The following is a 15564-nucleotide window of genomic DNA, read 5'->3' on the forward strand; positions in this document are numbered from 1 at the left end:
CTTGAGAGACTAGAGTTTAAGGGCATATATTTATTCACCCGATACTTGGTAAAACACTCAATTCTACTATTTATTAAATCAGTAACACCTGTTTAACTAGCATTTATAGTTGGGCTATGCACAGATTTTAAACACAATTACATACCAATAAATAAATGGGAAAGGCTTTAAACCTGAAGAAAATCATTTTTTTTGAACCTTTCGTTTTGCACCTTAGGAATATCATGAAGCCACTTTTAGATCTATGCTCAGAACCTGTTAATATAAATATGTGTAAAATATGGTTAGTGATTCAGCAAGTTTGATATCGGCAGATTTGTATTAGTCATTTTATATGTTGTTAGGAAAGACACGTTGGTAGCACTCTGAAAGGAGATTGCAGTACCATAAAAATACAACCTTCTGAAGTTACTTAGTACTAGGGTGAAACAGCCTTAAGCATTCCAGAAGTCTCATGTGTGATAGATAACCCTGAAAGTATCGTGGTAATTTAAGAGAGAGAATAAATGCTTATAATGATAGTCATCAATTAGCAAGAAAACATTCAGTAATTAACTTGAGAATGTGGAAAACTGCATATTTTGGAAATATTTTCATTAAAAATTGTTTAGATTATTATATTTTTATACACATACACTTTAGGTGTATAGGCAGTCTCGATGTGGAAGACCATGTGTTTCATTAAAATTTACTGCTGTGATATATTCCTCAGACATTTATGCTATGTAAATGTTATTTACTCTGTAGCCATAGGGTTTTTTTTTTTTTATGTTTTATGCTCAGAAAGGACTAATTCTGTTCGCTAATAGGAAGGAATAGTCTTTTTAAAATATCAGAGTGTTACTGTTTTTTGCAGAAGTTGTTTTTAGGGAGGTGTCCATATTTCATTCTAAACAATTCTGTTAAATAAATTTGCCAATTTTTTAATGCTACAGTTAAACATAACTTTTATTTATTCCCATATTATAAATTAGAGGGTTTTTTAATGCATAGTTTTAAGCATAGTTGAATTATATACTTATGGCATATATTATAGGAGAAAAAGACTTCTGCAAGCGTTCTAGAGGCTTCTGTAAAGCCATTCACCTCATTTCCATTGGTACTGTGTAGAAGAAGAGTAAAAGAAGACATAAACCACAGTCAGGCGTGGCAGCTCAGGCCTGTAAACTCAGCACTTTGGGAGGCTGAGGTGGGAGGATTTCTTGAGCCCAGGAGCTCGAGACCAATGTGGACAACATAGCTAGACCCCCATCTCTACAAAAAATAAAAAATTAGCTCAGCGTGGTGGTGCATGCCTGTAATCACAGCTTCTCAGGAGGCTGAGACAGGAGGATCACTTGTGCCCAGGAGGTCGAGGCTGTAGTGAGCTGTGATCATGCCACTGCACTCCATCCTGGGCAACAGAGCCAGAGCCTGACTCAAAAAAAAGAAGAAAAGATAAATTACAAATATTTGACATTGTATTCCTTGAGGGCATGTTAATCAGTAAATTTTAGATTACCCTAGGGTTTAGTTGATTTGTATCTCTAAACTTTTAACTTGTGCATGCCCCCTGATGTTTGCATATTAGTTTTAAAATATGTTTTCCACCCTTCAAAAAGTAGAAATTCTTGGAACTGTACTTAGCAGGGATAATCTTACTGAGATTACCAACATAAGAGCTCTTTCTCCTTAATTTAAACTGTTTAAAAGATTGTTTACATAAACAGATTATCTTAACCAATGAAACGGCCACATAGCATAAAGCAAATAGACAATAAAAGTTTGCATCTATTGTTCCTTATTTTTTACAAAAGCTAATATTGAGTGTGATAGATGTTCTAAGAATTAACTTTATTGAATGTTTATGTTATGTAATGTATGTTATGTTATTTATGTTTACTACCAGTTTGGCATCATTTGGGAGTAAGGTGTTCCACTTAACTGAATTTCTAGATAACTGAAACTTAAACCTTTGATACTAAAACTTTAATTTTAATGGAAAAACTTCCCTGACTCCTTGTACTAAACACAATTTAACCTTTTCTTTATGACTTGAGGGTCGTTATTATGAATAACAATATTGTTACTCTAAAAATCTGTTGGTATTAGTAGTTCTGATTAAACATTCACCAAAAGGCTTTTATGTTACTATATTTTGAAGGATTTTGTTTGTATTTTTGCTTTTGTTCTGTCTTTTTTTCATTGCCAGGCTGTCTGTCACCTGTCATTTCTTGTGTGTGTCCATATACTTGCCCTAGCTGATATATTGTGGATTAAGAAAGCAGGTAACCATACTTACTAGAATTGAGTTCATGGTGAGGACCTGAAGGATTTTATTAACAATGAAGTGTGTAAACTTGGTAATAGTGACAACTCTTTTGACTGATTCCTTGTCTTATGGCCTTCCTTCACTATTGTCAGACAAATGAAGTATTAATACTGATCTTCATAAGAGTATATCACTGTCAAAACTAATTCTTTTAGTTTTGATAATAAAAAACAATTCTTTTATTATCAACATTCATATCTATGATAATGGCTCCAGTAACAAAGAAGATATATTCTGTTATAAATATTTCTTTGTCATAAATGTCATTACTAAAGATAGAAATTACGCATGTGATAGAGGTTTTAACATGGATTCATATAATACAAACACCTAGCTGCTTCAGGAGGCTTCTCTGCAGGGACTTTCCAGATAGTTTTTCCTACCAAAGTAGAAAAGCAACAGGGAAGAATGATCCCATTTATTCACTCAGGTGAATATTCCATTTTAAAAGTTTTTTTTTTTAATTAATAAACTTTATTTTTTAGAGCAGCTTTATGTTTACTTAACAAGGTCTTTTTAACCTTTTAGAGGTTTTGTCATTGAACTATTCATTGTACTGGAAGACTTAGTGTTTTAAAATTTAGATTGTTTACTCATCCTTGCAAAACAACTAATTTTGTTTATGGTTAATAATGTGAAGAGAAAAATGCTTTAATTTCCTGAAATTTATACTCAGTTCACTTGGTCCCATCACTCCATTTAGGGGTTTAATCCAAAAAGTCCTCATCATCCTTTAGATCCTCTGGTACTGAACTTAATTATCTATCAGAGATTTGTTAAAAGTGAGACCTCTGGTTGAGGTAAATATACAACAATGTATTTCTCATCATTATTTACATCATAGCATTCTTTCATGATCTAAAGAAGAAATCGGAACATTTTGTTTTTATTTTTGTAGTTTTAGCAGATAAAATTTGCATTTTGCTTAATTATTTAAAAAATACCTTTTTTAGTGTAGGAAATTTATTAGTTTTCCTGAAAGATAAAGCTAAGATATTGATAACTTTACCTGATCTTATGTATTTGAAATAGACAGTATTGCTTTCTAAATAATAAAAATTGGAAGATTTCACCAAACTTATATTTCTAAGTTTTTCATATAATCCCCTTTTCCCTCATATTTGTTCAATGTCCTTTATGTTCTGTATCATAGTTCTGATTTTCAAAGAAGTTTCAATCTTTTTCAATTAAGGAAGACCCTCGTAGAGATTGGGTATGAGGAAAAGTGAAAATTTTGCAATAAAAATTTATTTATAAGGAAAAAAACCTCTTCTGGGTTATGTGATGATAAATGAAAGTCTTATATAAATATTGATAAGTAAATTTTAAATGTAAGACCACATCTTTTCTAATACATCTTTTATCAGATAAGCCCCTCAACGTTGAGTAGGATCTAAGATTTTGTTTATTTCTAAATTTTATAATCAATATGTAAGGAAAGCTATACATATTGAGCACAACCGCCTGTGCACTTTGATCCTATGATGTTATTTGGAATTTAACTTTTGTTCTCCCCATTTCTTCTCCCTACTGCCAAAAGTAATATGTGCAACGGTGTGTTTAGCAGACCACCCCTAGTAGTGGAAATTTGGAAACAATCCGTATGTTCAGCAGTAGGGAGATGATAACCAAACAATATTAACACACTGTTACATAGCTAGTAAAATTGGTAGATCATTGTTACAACATGGAAATATTTGTGAAATGTTAAGTTTTAAGAACATACACAATAGGCCAAGCGCGGTGGCTCACACCTGTATCCCAGCACTTTGGGAGGCCAAGGTGGGCAGATCACGAGTTTAGGAGTTCGAGACCAGCCTAGCTAACATGGTGAAACCCCATCTCTACTAAAAGTACAAAAATTAGCCAGGCTGTAGTGGCGCGTGCCTGTAATCCCAGCTGCTCGGGAGGCTGAGGCAGGAGAATAGCTTCAACCCAGGAGGCAGAGGCTTCCATGAGCCAAGATCATACCACTGCGCTTGAGATTGTACCACTGCACTCCAGCCTGGGCAAAAGAGCAAGACTCTGTCTCAAAACAAAAAGACATACAAAATAATATGTACATAATGATTGCAGTATGTAAAAAGGTATGTTAAAAATAATTATAAAGAAATTTCAAGTAATGGATAAAGTTAATCTTTATTATGTTCTTAAAATAATGTAAATTCAGAATACAATAATAATACTTCTCTTACCTAACCAAAGGGTATACATTAGCTAGGCTGAGTATTAGGGAAGTCAGAAGCTTAGATCAGAGATGCTAACCCCCCCCCCACCCAGTTTTTTGGTCACAGAGTTCTGTATAAGCCAGTGGTTATCAATCAGGAATGATTTTGCTCCCCTTCCCTAGGAGACATTGATTGTCATAGTTGAAGAAGTGGCACTGGCATTTAATGGATAGAGGCCAATGATGCTGCTGAACATCCTACACTGTAATGATCCTACAATGCACAGACATTCCTCCTCAACACAGAACTGTCTTGTGCCAAATGTCAGTTGTGCTGAGGTTGTAAAACCCTGGTAAAAGCCTGTATTTGCTAAGGGCCTTATTTCATTCTGTCCACTGCTGCCAACTTACTAAGTTGATGTTTTGAAAGTTAGGTAGAAATCAGTGAAATCATAATACCAGATCTCATCTTAGAGAGTATTCTATTACATAATATACTTCTAATTAAGTCTTGTCCTTGATGGAACTTATGAATGTCTGTGTTAACCTTTACCCTTCATAATTCCATCGATGATTAATAAAGATTCTTGACCTTGGCTTCCCTTAGTATAGGAAATGTTAAAAACAACATGGTTATATATGTATTTTCTTTATTCAGTTTTAGAAATATATGATATGTTCTTAACTGAAAATATTATAAGGAATGATAACATAAGTAAATGGAAAAATATTGACAAATAATGTTATAAAATAACAATGTTATAAAACTACATATAATGTTATAAAACCACTTAATGTTATAAAACCACTTACTACACATGTAATGGTAGTGTGTTATAAAACCACTTAAAACTAGGTGTAATAAGTGGTTTTATAACATTAATAACAGCTTTCACTATATGCATACTGATACAAGGCAAAGAAATTGTTGTGCATTAATCTTATTTTCTAACACCTGTAAAAAAGAAATTTTATTCTATTATATAGAAGGATAATGGAATTTTCCCTCTTCTCTCCATTTCATGTCCCATTTTCTCAGTGAGGTTTCAAGTCAATATTTTTAATATTATTTTATAGCCAGCTGTATAGAATACAGTGTAAGGAGCTTTAAGTACATTCAGAGTCCTCAGTAAGCCCTAATTACTTTACTTCATGGCTTTGGTTGTAAGTATAGTTGTAATAATCTCTAAGTTATTCTTAACATTAGTTTTATTTAAGGTTTTAATAGTCAAATCATGTGTAAAATATGTTTTTTATTCTAGATCTTCTGGTAAACTCGTTAATGGTTAACAAAACTGAAAACTATCTCAGCTGTGGGAAAAAATCAATTTTCCTTTAAATAGTTATACTAAATCTTTTAAAAATTAAAATGACCTTTTGGAAATGTTGCACAACAGATAAAATGTGCTTTTTACCTGCTTAGTTACAGATTCTATCCTTATTTATTAGGTAACTATTTTCTGAATGTCTTCTATGTGCTATGTATAGTACCAGGAACTTGGTAGGAATCCAGAGATTAAAACTAAGTTCCTATCATCAAGGAATTCACTTCCAGAGTTTAAGATTTTATCCTCAACCTGTGGATTAAAATATTTATTTATTATTATTATTTTTAAGGTAGGGGCTCCTTGCTCTGTCACCCAGGCTGGAGTGCAATGGCACAATCATAGCTCACTGCATCCTTGACCTTTTGGGCTCAAGTGATCCTCCCACCTCAGCCTCAAGAGAAGCTGGGACTAGAGGCTCAAACCACCACACCTGGCTAATTTTTGCATATTTTGGTAGAGATAAGGTTTTGCTTTGTTGCCTAGGCTGGTCTCAAATTCCTGGGCTCAATCGATCTTCCTGCCTTAGCCTCCCAAAGTGCTAAAATTTTTATTTTTAGTTAGGGTTGGTTGGGCTAGCCCCTGTCCTTTTATAAAAGGTTTAATCTTTTATTTTCAAGCTGTGTTTATTCATAAGTCACCAGACACCATAGACATTTGCTCACTTCCCTTAATTACGTGTTTGTATTAATATGTTGTTTGGGAGTAGGGTAAAAGGGCAAATAACATGAATTTTATGAAGAATCAAATGTTAACTGACATGTTCAGAATAATAATGAAAATGGGGACCTAGATGATAGGAAATGTGAACCAGACATATATGACTGGTCAGGCAAACAAAGTTTCTGTTGACTGTAGTCACTGAATTATTTGAAAATGCATGATCTTCATTCATATCCTACTCGACACAACTAAGAACTAGATTTTAACCTTTGTTTACAGTGCTCACTGTTACTACTTACTGCAGTTTGGCTTGATAGTTTGAATCTCATCAGGGAAACTTGCATGAAAACAATGTTTGAAAACCTCTCTCTTCCAAAGTTCCCATTAAAGGGAAAAAAGATTGTACATTGTTTTTTACATCAGGCAGGTAATTAATGCTGTATATTCCATATATCCCAGCACAGAGTTGAGTTTCAAAGGAGTTGCCCTAGGTACAAATGCTTCTGTAGTCAAGAGCTTTCTAGTGTTTCTTTTTACTTTTTTTTTTCTTTTTTTGGAAACAGAGTCTTGTTCTTTCGCCTAGGCTGGAGTGCAGTGGCATGATCTCAGCTCACTGCAACCTCTGCCTCCCAGGTTCAAGCGATTCTCCTGCCTCAGTCTCCCGAGTAGCTGGGATTACAGGCATGTGTCACCATGCCCAGCTAATTTTTGTATTTTTAATAGAGACGGGGTTTCACCATGGTGGCCAGACTGGTCTCAAACTCCTGACCTCAGGTGATCCACCTGCCTCGGCCTCCCAAAGTGCTGGGATTACAGGCTAGTGTGTCTTTTGTAATTTGCTTTAAACCCTGTTTTTTTGAGACAGAGTCTTGCTCTGTCGCCCAGGGTAGAGTGCAGTGGTGTGATCTCGGCTCACTGCAACCTGCGCCTTCCGGGTTGAAGTGATTCTCCTGCCTCAGCCTCCTGAGCAGCTGGAACTATAGGCACACGCCACCACACTCAGCTGATTTTTGTATTTTTAGTAGAGACGGGGTTCACTATCTTGGCCAGGCTGGTCTCGAATTCCTGACCTTGTGATCCACCCACCTCACCCTCCCAAAGTGCTGGGATTACAAGCATGATTGCCACCGCGCCCAGCCTAAACCATTTTTTTTTTTTTTTTGAGACGGAGTCTCGCTCTGTTGCCCAGGCTGGAGTGCAGTGGCGCGATCTCCACTTACTGCAAGCTCCGCCTCCCGGGTTCACGCCATTCTCCTGCCTCAGCCTCCCGAGTAGCTGGGACTACAGGCGCCCACCACCACACCCGGCTAGTTTTTTGTATTTTCTTAGTAGAGACGATTGGTCTCAATCTCCTGACCTCGTGATCCGCGCGTCTCGGCCTCCCAAAGTGCTGGGATTACAGGCTTGAGCCACCACGCCCGGCCACCTAAACCTTTTTGAATCACGTATCACATACCCTTATTCATATATAAGTGACACTGTAAATGTCAAACATTTTTCAAAGTCCCTATAAATTTGTATTGTCTTCTGTTTAACAATTTCTTTACTACCTTCCACAGTTCTGGAAAATTGAATTTAAATCTATGGAGGTTAAGGTAAAAAAAAAAAAAGCTTTACATCATTCTGAGTTTTTGTATTATAGAAGATATAAAAATCTTTGGAAAGACTTTAATTCAGTGCCTTTTGTGAGCTGGGAAATTATGTCAAAACTGAATAGACTGAACATTAATAAAACTTTCCTAGCATCTTACTAGACTCTGTAGAAAAAGAAAAAAATTATACATTATATATTGAAGGAAAATTAACCCAGAATCCAGCAGAGAGCACAAAGGAGCCTAAATAGAGAGCACAGAGTACACGTGTGGATGTTCCACCACTTTAAAATAGAAAGACCTTATGGGAAACCAGTTCTTTAAGATGTAATTCTAACAAATAGTAGCAGCTGCTTTTAATTAGAACAAGAGATGTTTAAGGCAGATTTGCTGACAGCATGAAACACTGATAAATTATTTATGTATTTATTTTTGAGACAGGGTCTCACTCTGTCACCCAGGCAAGAGTGCAGTAGTGTGATTTTGGCTCACTTCAACCTCCACCTCCGAGGCTCAAGCAGTCCTCCCACCTCAGCCTCCCCAGAAGCTGGGACTACAGGTGCACGCTATCAGGGCCAGCTAATCTTTCTATATTTTATAGAGACAGGGTTTTGCCGTGTTTCTCAGACTAGTCTTAAACTCTTGGGCTTAAGTGATTTACCTGCCTCAGCCTCCCAAAATGCTGGGACTATAGGCATGAGCCACCATGCCTGGCTAATGAATAATTTTTAAAAAGACAATTGAAAAAAAAGCATAAAAGCAGGTCTTAGGAGCTTAAAACTAACAAAATAACTTGTTCGTAATGATGACCGAAGTCATCCAGAGTTAGATTATATTCATATTGTCAGAAAATCTGAAAGACATATTTTAGGAACATTTTAATCAATTTTTAAATAATCTTTTGTATCTAAGGAAGAAACCTCAGTTACATGAGAAATGTGCTTATGTAATGGAACACTTACTGTGGGCCTTTTCTGTGTTAGGCATTGTGAGAGAATATGAAAAAATAAAAGTAAGTAGGATGCTGTCCCTGCTTTTCAAATATTTCCCGTCTTAATGTCACTTATGTGGAACTTTTTATGCCCCTCTTATGCCAAATAAACATACCATTACTTTGTGGTTTAGATTGTGCTGTGAATTGTTTGAGAACCCATCTTTCTGATAGCATATATAGATCCGTTAAAATTTCATCAATTTATTGGCTAACATCAATTTATTGAAAACAGTCAAATTCAGATACTCAACCAGTGGTTAATTTCTAGTCCACAGTTCGTTCTTCTTTATAAATGAAAATGGTAGCACGTTATCTCTTAAATGTATGTTGTTAGATTTTCTTCCCCAGTGATAGTGAACTATCTTACCAGGAATGTGACCTGTCACCCAGGTCTTCCCCCTCTACAAAGCCAGAAGACAGAGAAACTTGCAATGTTATCATTATTGTTATTGTTGTAGTTTGCCTTCATGCTTTCTATTTAAATGCTAATTTAGAAATATAATGGAAATGTTGGATATACTATTCAATGTATTCAGTGTGGGATGCCTTTAAGTACAAACACGTTCCTTTTCTCCTAGTCCTAAGTAAAAATTGGTAAAACTATCAAGAGAAAATAATAGCATATGTAATAGTTCATGTTAGAGCTTCTGTCAGTGTTAAAATACTTTTTAACTTTTTTCATATTTATATGGATTATACTATCAAAATAGCACTTTTTCAGGTACTGTGCACCAACATGATTAACATGATGTTTTACTCCCAAAACTGAATATGCAGGAATATGTTAATATGGTCGTAGTTTCTGTAGGTAAGCAGTAAGAAAAATAAGTGAATACTTATTGAATATAGTATTACCTTTTCATTTAATAGTACTTAGACGAAGGAGAATGTCAAATAATTCATTTATTAAAATACTTAGTTACAGTTTATTATATATATGCTGTTTTTATACATGTGAGTTTAGATTATACCTTTGGATATAGTTAGTGATTTTAAATGAGACATCTTTAAGTGCCCAGCTAACTCAGTCAGTAGAGCACGAGACCCTTAAATAACACTTCTTTTTATAGGGATCCATTTAGCTTTTCTAAAAGGTATTTGCGTTTTAATTGAAAAATATAATATGGCAGGGCGCAGTGGCTCGTGCCTGTAATCCCACTACTTCAGGAGGCCAAGGCAGGTGGATCACTTGAGGTCAGGAGGTCAAGACCAGCCTGGTCAATATGCTGAAACCTCATCTCTACTGAAAAAAAAATACAAAAATTTAAAATTAGTTGGGTGTGGTGGCAGGCATCTGTAATCCCAGCTACTAGGGAGACTGAGGCAGGAGAATTGCTTGAACCCAGGAGGTGGAGGTTGCCATGAGCCGACATCGCACCTCTGCACTCCATCCTGGGCGACAGAGCAAGACCCTGTCTCCAAAAAAAAAAAAAAAAAAAGGGAAAGCATAAGATATTGATATTTAATACCTTCTCTACCACAGAATTTATGTCTGTGACAAGAATTAAACTTGTAACAAAAAATGTTTTGTGCTTCATGTGTCTGTGATCTAACAACATATTTGTAAATAAAAGCACATAGGAAAATAGCATTCATACTTTTGTTGTGTAAGTCGTGTTTTGTACTGTTCTTTTTAATAAAAATGTTATCTACACAGTTATACCATCTCCATTTTAAAAAGCATTCTTTGTATATTTTTACATGGTTTTCATGTTTTCTTCATACGATGGCTGATACCTGTTTTGTTTAGATATAAGAAAAATCTTTGTAAGTAACTGTATGACTTGTATAAACAAGTGACTTTCACCTAAGTTTAATGTACAAAGCATCTAAATTAAGGTATGCAAAATATATTTGTGGTAATGAGACATTTAATCTAGAATTTATTTATGTCCCTCTTTTTCTTCCTTTTTAGGTATCCAATGTCCCCAGCATCAGTAGATTGCCAACTCCCTCTCCTTGCCACACCCCAGCCAGTGTTATGCTGGTGCTGTTATACTCATCCCAGATTACTGTAGCAGAATGGAGTTGTTCTTTAGTTGTGAGGTAAGTTTCCCTCCCCACTCATTTCACGTACATAGAGATGCAACTTTTCTTTTTACAATATTGTGTAGTTTTGTAAGTTATTTTTATTTTCCTTTATGATTCCTTAAGTTATTAATCTGTTACACTCAAAAACTTATAAAACTGCATAATATAATGAAGGACTTACCTTGTGACCATAGACCAGTTTCTTTGTAGCAATCCCTATGGGGTTATAAAACCTCCAGTGTTTGGTAGTTGGGCCATCTCATGGAAAGGGAGCTGGCAATCTGCAGCTGCAGTGGACATTGGATGAGAAAGCATGAAAGGTAAGCTTCAAATTTAAATTATATTGTATGCCTTTGGTTCCATAATGTACACTTGAAATTCATACTTTTGTTGATTCATAAAAGAAAAATACTACTTGCCACTTTATAAAGTGACCTTCAGTAAATATTTGAATTATTAAATTCATATAATGCATTGAGATTCTCTTAGTATTTTTTGACTATGAAAATAGTGAAAATTCTAACATGGAAACAGTTAACTTATCCCTGTATTCACATACTTGTTTATAAAGGAAAGTCAGAACTAAAATTAGATGTATAAAGCTTATTAAATATATTTTTATTAGAGAAAGTCATAGCACTACTCCACAAATGATCTTTTACTAAATTATCTGCCATTTTTATCTTTGTTTCTGTATTAATCAGTATAGAGAAAGTCTTAAGAGCCTTTCTGATTTTTATTACATCCATATTCTCTCTTTGTGTTTGAAGATAGAAGAACTTGCTGTTTTGCTTTTAATTCACTCTTAACTTTAGGTCATTATAATTTTAATTATTATTGTAATTATAAAAGTTAAAATAAGTTTTAGAGATTTTAATTCTTACAATACAGAGATACCTACGTGTAAATATAGGTACTTACACAATATAATCTATTTGTTCTTTAGGAATTGTCTTTGTGGGGTCCAAGAGATACAGCATTGTATAGTGGAAGGAGATTAGATGCTAGTATTTAGAGTGTAGAATTCTAGTCTAATGGCTGTTTTTATCTGCAAATACAGTTGTGTCTCAGTATCCTTGGGAGATTGGTTCCAGGACCCCACCTTCATGCCAAAATCCATGTATGTTCGAGTGCCTTATATAAAATGGTGTAGTCTTTATGTATAACCTACACACATCCTCCTGTAGACTTTAAATCATCTCTGTATTACTTACAATATCTACTACAATGTAAATGTGATTTAAATAGTTGATATACTATATTGTCTAGAGAATAATGACAAGAAAGAAAAGTCTGTATGTGTTTAGTGTAGACACAACCATTCATTATTTTTTTTCTTCCAAATATTTTATATCTGTGGTTGGATACAGAGGGTCAACTGTACTTCACTGTATAACTTTAGACCATTTTCTTCTAGAAAATAAATGCCCTTTGAGTTTCCTTTCAACTTTAATAATTTCATCCTAGATGAAACATGATCATTGTTCTTTGTTTTTCCCTTGTCCGTGTATATGAATAAAGTTGATCAATCAGAAAAGCTATTAGTAGGTTTTAGTTAATGACCTGATTTAACGTTCAAATAAATATTTGTTTGATTTTTAAATAGTTTTTTATATTAGACCCAAGATAAGGCAGATTATCATCTCTAATTTCTTTTATATAACTTTTCTTCTCTTCACGTTAATTTCATTGTATACCATGAAACTCTGAGACCACTACTAAGTAGAAAGGGGCAGTGTCATTTTAATTTGATTGGGGTTGTAAGCACCATGTTTTGACCAAAGAAGATGATACATGAAACAGGCAATGTGAGTTTCCCTTTTACTCTCAGTAATTAAAACACCTTAGCTCAAATAGCAATCCCAGAACAGTTAATTTTCAACTTTTTTAAACCTCTGCGTGCATTTGAGCAACATAAAAACTTGACTCACATTCTCCATGGCAGGGTATAGGGGTGCCCTTTGTTGTGGTCATTATTTTTCATATGTATCTGCTAGACAAAGCATTTTATCAATCTTTACTTTCCTATAATTTGTGTTATGAAAATAATAAACTTTGTGGTTTGATTTCCAAATATAGAATGATTCAATAAGCATTTTCAAATTATGAATGAAATATTATACCACCACTACCCCAGACTGAAAATATATAAAGAAAGAGAAGAAGGCCACAAAGCATATAACGTTAAAAGATAACAGACATTTCAAAACAGATTACTGGGTGAGACAGAGTTGTATGAAAGAAGTCTGTTCTCTGATCATAATATTTAAGCTTCCTTCCTTATATACAGTCTTCTAGTTCAGTAGTATATTTATCTGTTTTGGATTAAATTTCTAAGATTAGTAATAAAAATAAAATTAAAAGGTAAAAACTTTCTAATCATTTAAAAACTCTTTTCTACAAAAATTAATATTAATAATTCAACAGAGACAGAAATACAGTTGACAAATATCTTGAAATAACAACATCCCAGCTACACAGTCTCCCCATCCTGTGCCTCATCTACCTAGACCTAAGTAAGTTCTTCTGCATCCCCCACCGCACTACCACATGCTAATCCAGGCAGCAGTCATACTGCCCAGAGTAATTCTACAACTGTCATTTTTCTCCTGTAACTCCAGCTGAGGAATTCAGCATGCCTGGTGTTCCCTAGCCTTTGAACAGTTTTCCAGTTAATTCTGCCACAAAGAGTATAGTCTCCCTACCATCATACCTTTCCTCTTCTTCTCTCTTTAACTTAGGGAAGATTTACTTCCACTCTCACCATTTCACTTTTTGAAGCCAAATAGTTGAGAAGTGGAAGAATGTTGGTTACAAGTCTACCTAATTTCAATTTTAAGTTCACTTTTTCTAGATGAAAGTTACTTCCTGTTCAATTTTATAACGTATCATGTAATAGTTTTGTGTTCATGGCTTAGAATAAGCATTTTTTACTATCTTATAACATTTCTTTGAGAAAAACTTTCAAGGTGTACATGCCTTATTAAAGGGAAAAGTTACCTATTTTCTATTTTAAGTTCACTTTTTCTAAATGAAAGTTATTTTTTGTTCGATTTTATTGTGTACCAGTTTAATAGTTCTGTTTTCATGGCTTAAAATAAGTACTTTTATAACGTCTCTTTGAGAAAAATAAACTTGTAAGGTGTAGCTCATTTTTAAGTTGGGTCCTTTGTGTACTTTAGAACACATTGAACAAGAGGCCTATCTAAATTAATATTTGAAATAAAAATTACTTTTCTTGAATTTCTTTTCTTAATACTGTGATTCATCATACCATTAAGAAACAAGAATTAGTCATGAGCCTAGGTTCCATATTCATTATGTGCATATGCACATATATAATCTCGTATCTTCCTACTCTTCTAGTAAGCAATTCCTCTTCTAAGATATAAAAACCTCAGAGGTAGAAATTTACCTGTTTATGTGCATAAACATTCTGCTGGTTTAAAGCACAGAATATTTTTTGTAAAACTATACTGTTCATCACACAGGTTTATATATGACTAAAATTTTCATGACTGAAATTTGAAGGTCATATATATATGTATATGTATAACCTTATGTATATTGGGAAATTTATGCACATGTTTGTAATACTTTTTGCTCTAGATAGTGGTAATTTTTCTGCCTTAGTGTTCTACTGATATGCAAATGGACTCAACAGTTGCTATAAGACAGAATCTAAGTTTATGCATGTTAAATGTGACCCATAATGTATATAATTATGTATCTTTTGTTAGAAAGAAAACATGTGGATTGTATGATGTGTGAATTATATCTCAAAGTCATTTCAAAAAAAAACCCAACATGATTATGTAACAGTAGATGATGGTAATAACAGGTATATACTGTGGCTTAGCAGCTATAAATTTATTGTTCCTATGTTATTCAAATAATTTTATGTATACAGGTGAGGTGTATCTTCTAGAGGTTTTTATAGCCTGTGTCAGATTGAATTTATGTGATGTACTTTTTAAGAGGTAGTGATGTGATTCTAAGAGCTTGGACTTCAGAATCAGGTAGATATGGGTTTAAGTTATAGGACCTTAAGTCATTTAATCTCTATGAGCCTTATTTTCATCATTTGTAAAGTGAACATAACACTGCACATATCTCAGAAGGCTTTTTGTAAATGCTAGAGCTCTCTCTAGATATATAGATGTGAAATACCTAGGTTAATACTTAGCAGATTGAGAGGACATCAGTAATTATTAACTCTTACTATAGCATTAGAGTATTGAAAACAGTAACTGCTTGGTTGCTTTTCTGGGCTAGAAACATTGTAAAATAAAATAATTGTAAAATTTCCTAGGAAGTTTGTTAAAAAGACTGCTTTTGGACCTGATAACAGGCGTACCTTTTCTCTCCCTTTTCCCCACTCTTTGGGAAAATTACAATAACTTTACTGAAATGACCCATGTCATACTTATTTAATGAATTTATATAAATGTTTGTATTTTTACATATATTTAACAAATGAC

The 15564-nt window shown here is 34.0% G+C and overlaps 1 protein-coding gene across 13 annotated transcripts in view; it reads left to right on the top strand.

Annotated features, from left to right (window-relative positions):
* Positions 1-15564, top strand: part of BRD10 (bromodomain containing 10) — a 132654-nt gene that overhangs the window by 60948 nt on the left and 56142 nt on the right. For 2 of the 13 annotated variants that reach the window (XR_012424728.1, XM_074017522.1), the window contains one exon: positions 10968-11098. The exons of the other annotated variants lie outside the window; for them this stretch is intronic. Coding sequence is in view for 1 of the 2 variants with exons in the window: in XM_074017522.1 (XP_073873623.1) it covers positions 11075-11098 (24 nt within the window). In the remaining variant the exon portion in view is untranslated. The remainder of the gene's footprint in view (positions 1-10967; positions 11099-15564) is intronic. 13 annotated transcript variants of the gene reach the window in all.

Source organism: Macaca fascicularis, chromosome 15, assembly GCF_037993035.2.
Source record: "Macaca fascicularis isolate 582-1 chromosome 15, T2T-MFA8v1.1".
Lineage (NCBI taxonomy): Eukaryota > Metazoa > Chordata > Mammalia > Primates > Cercopithecidae > Macaca > Macaca fascicularis.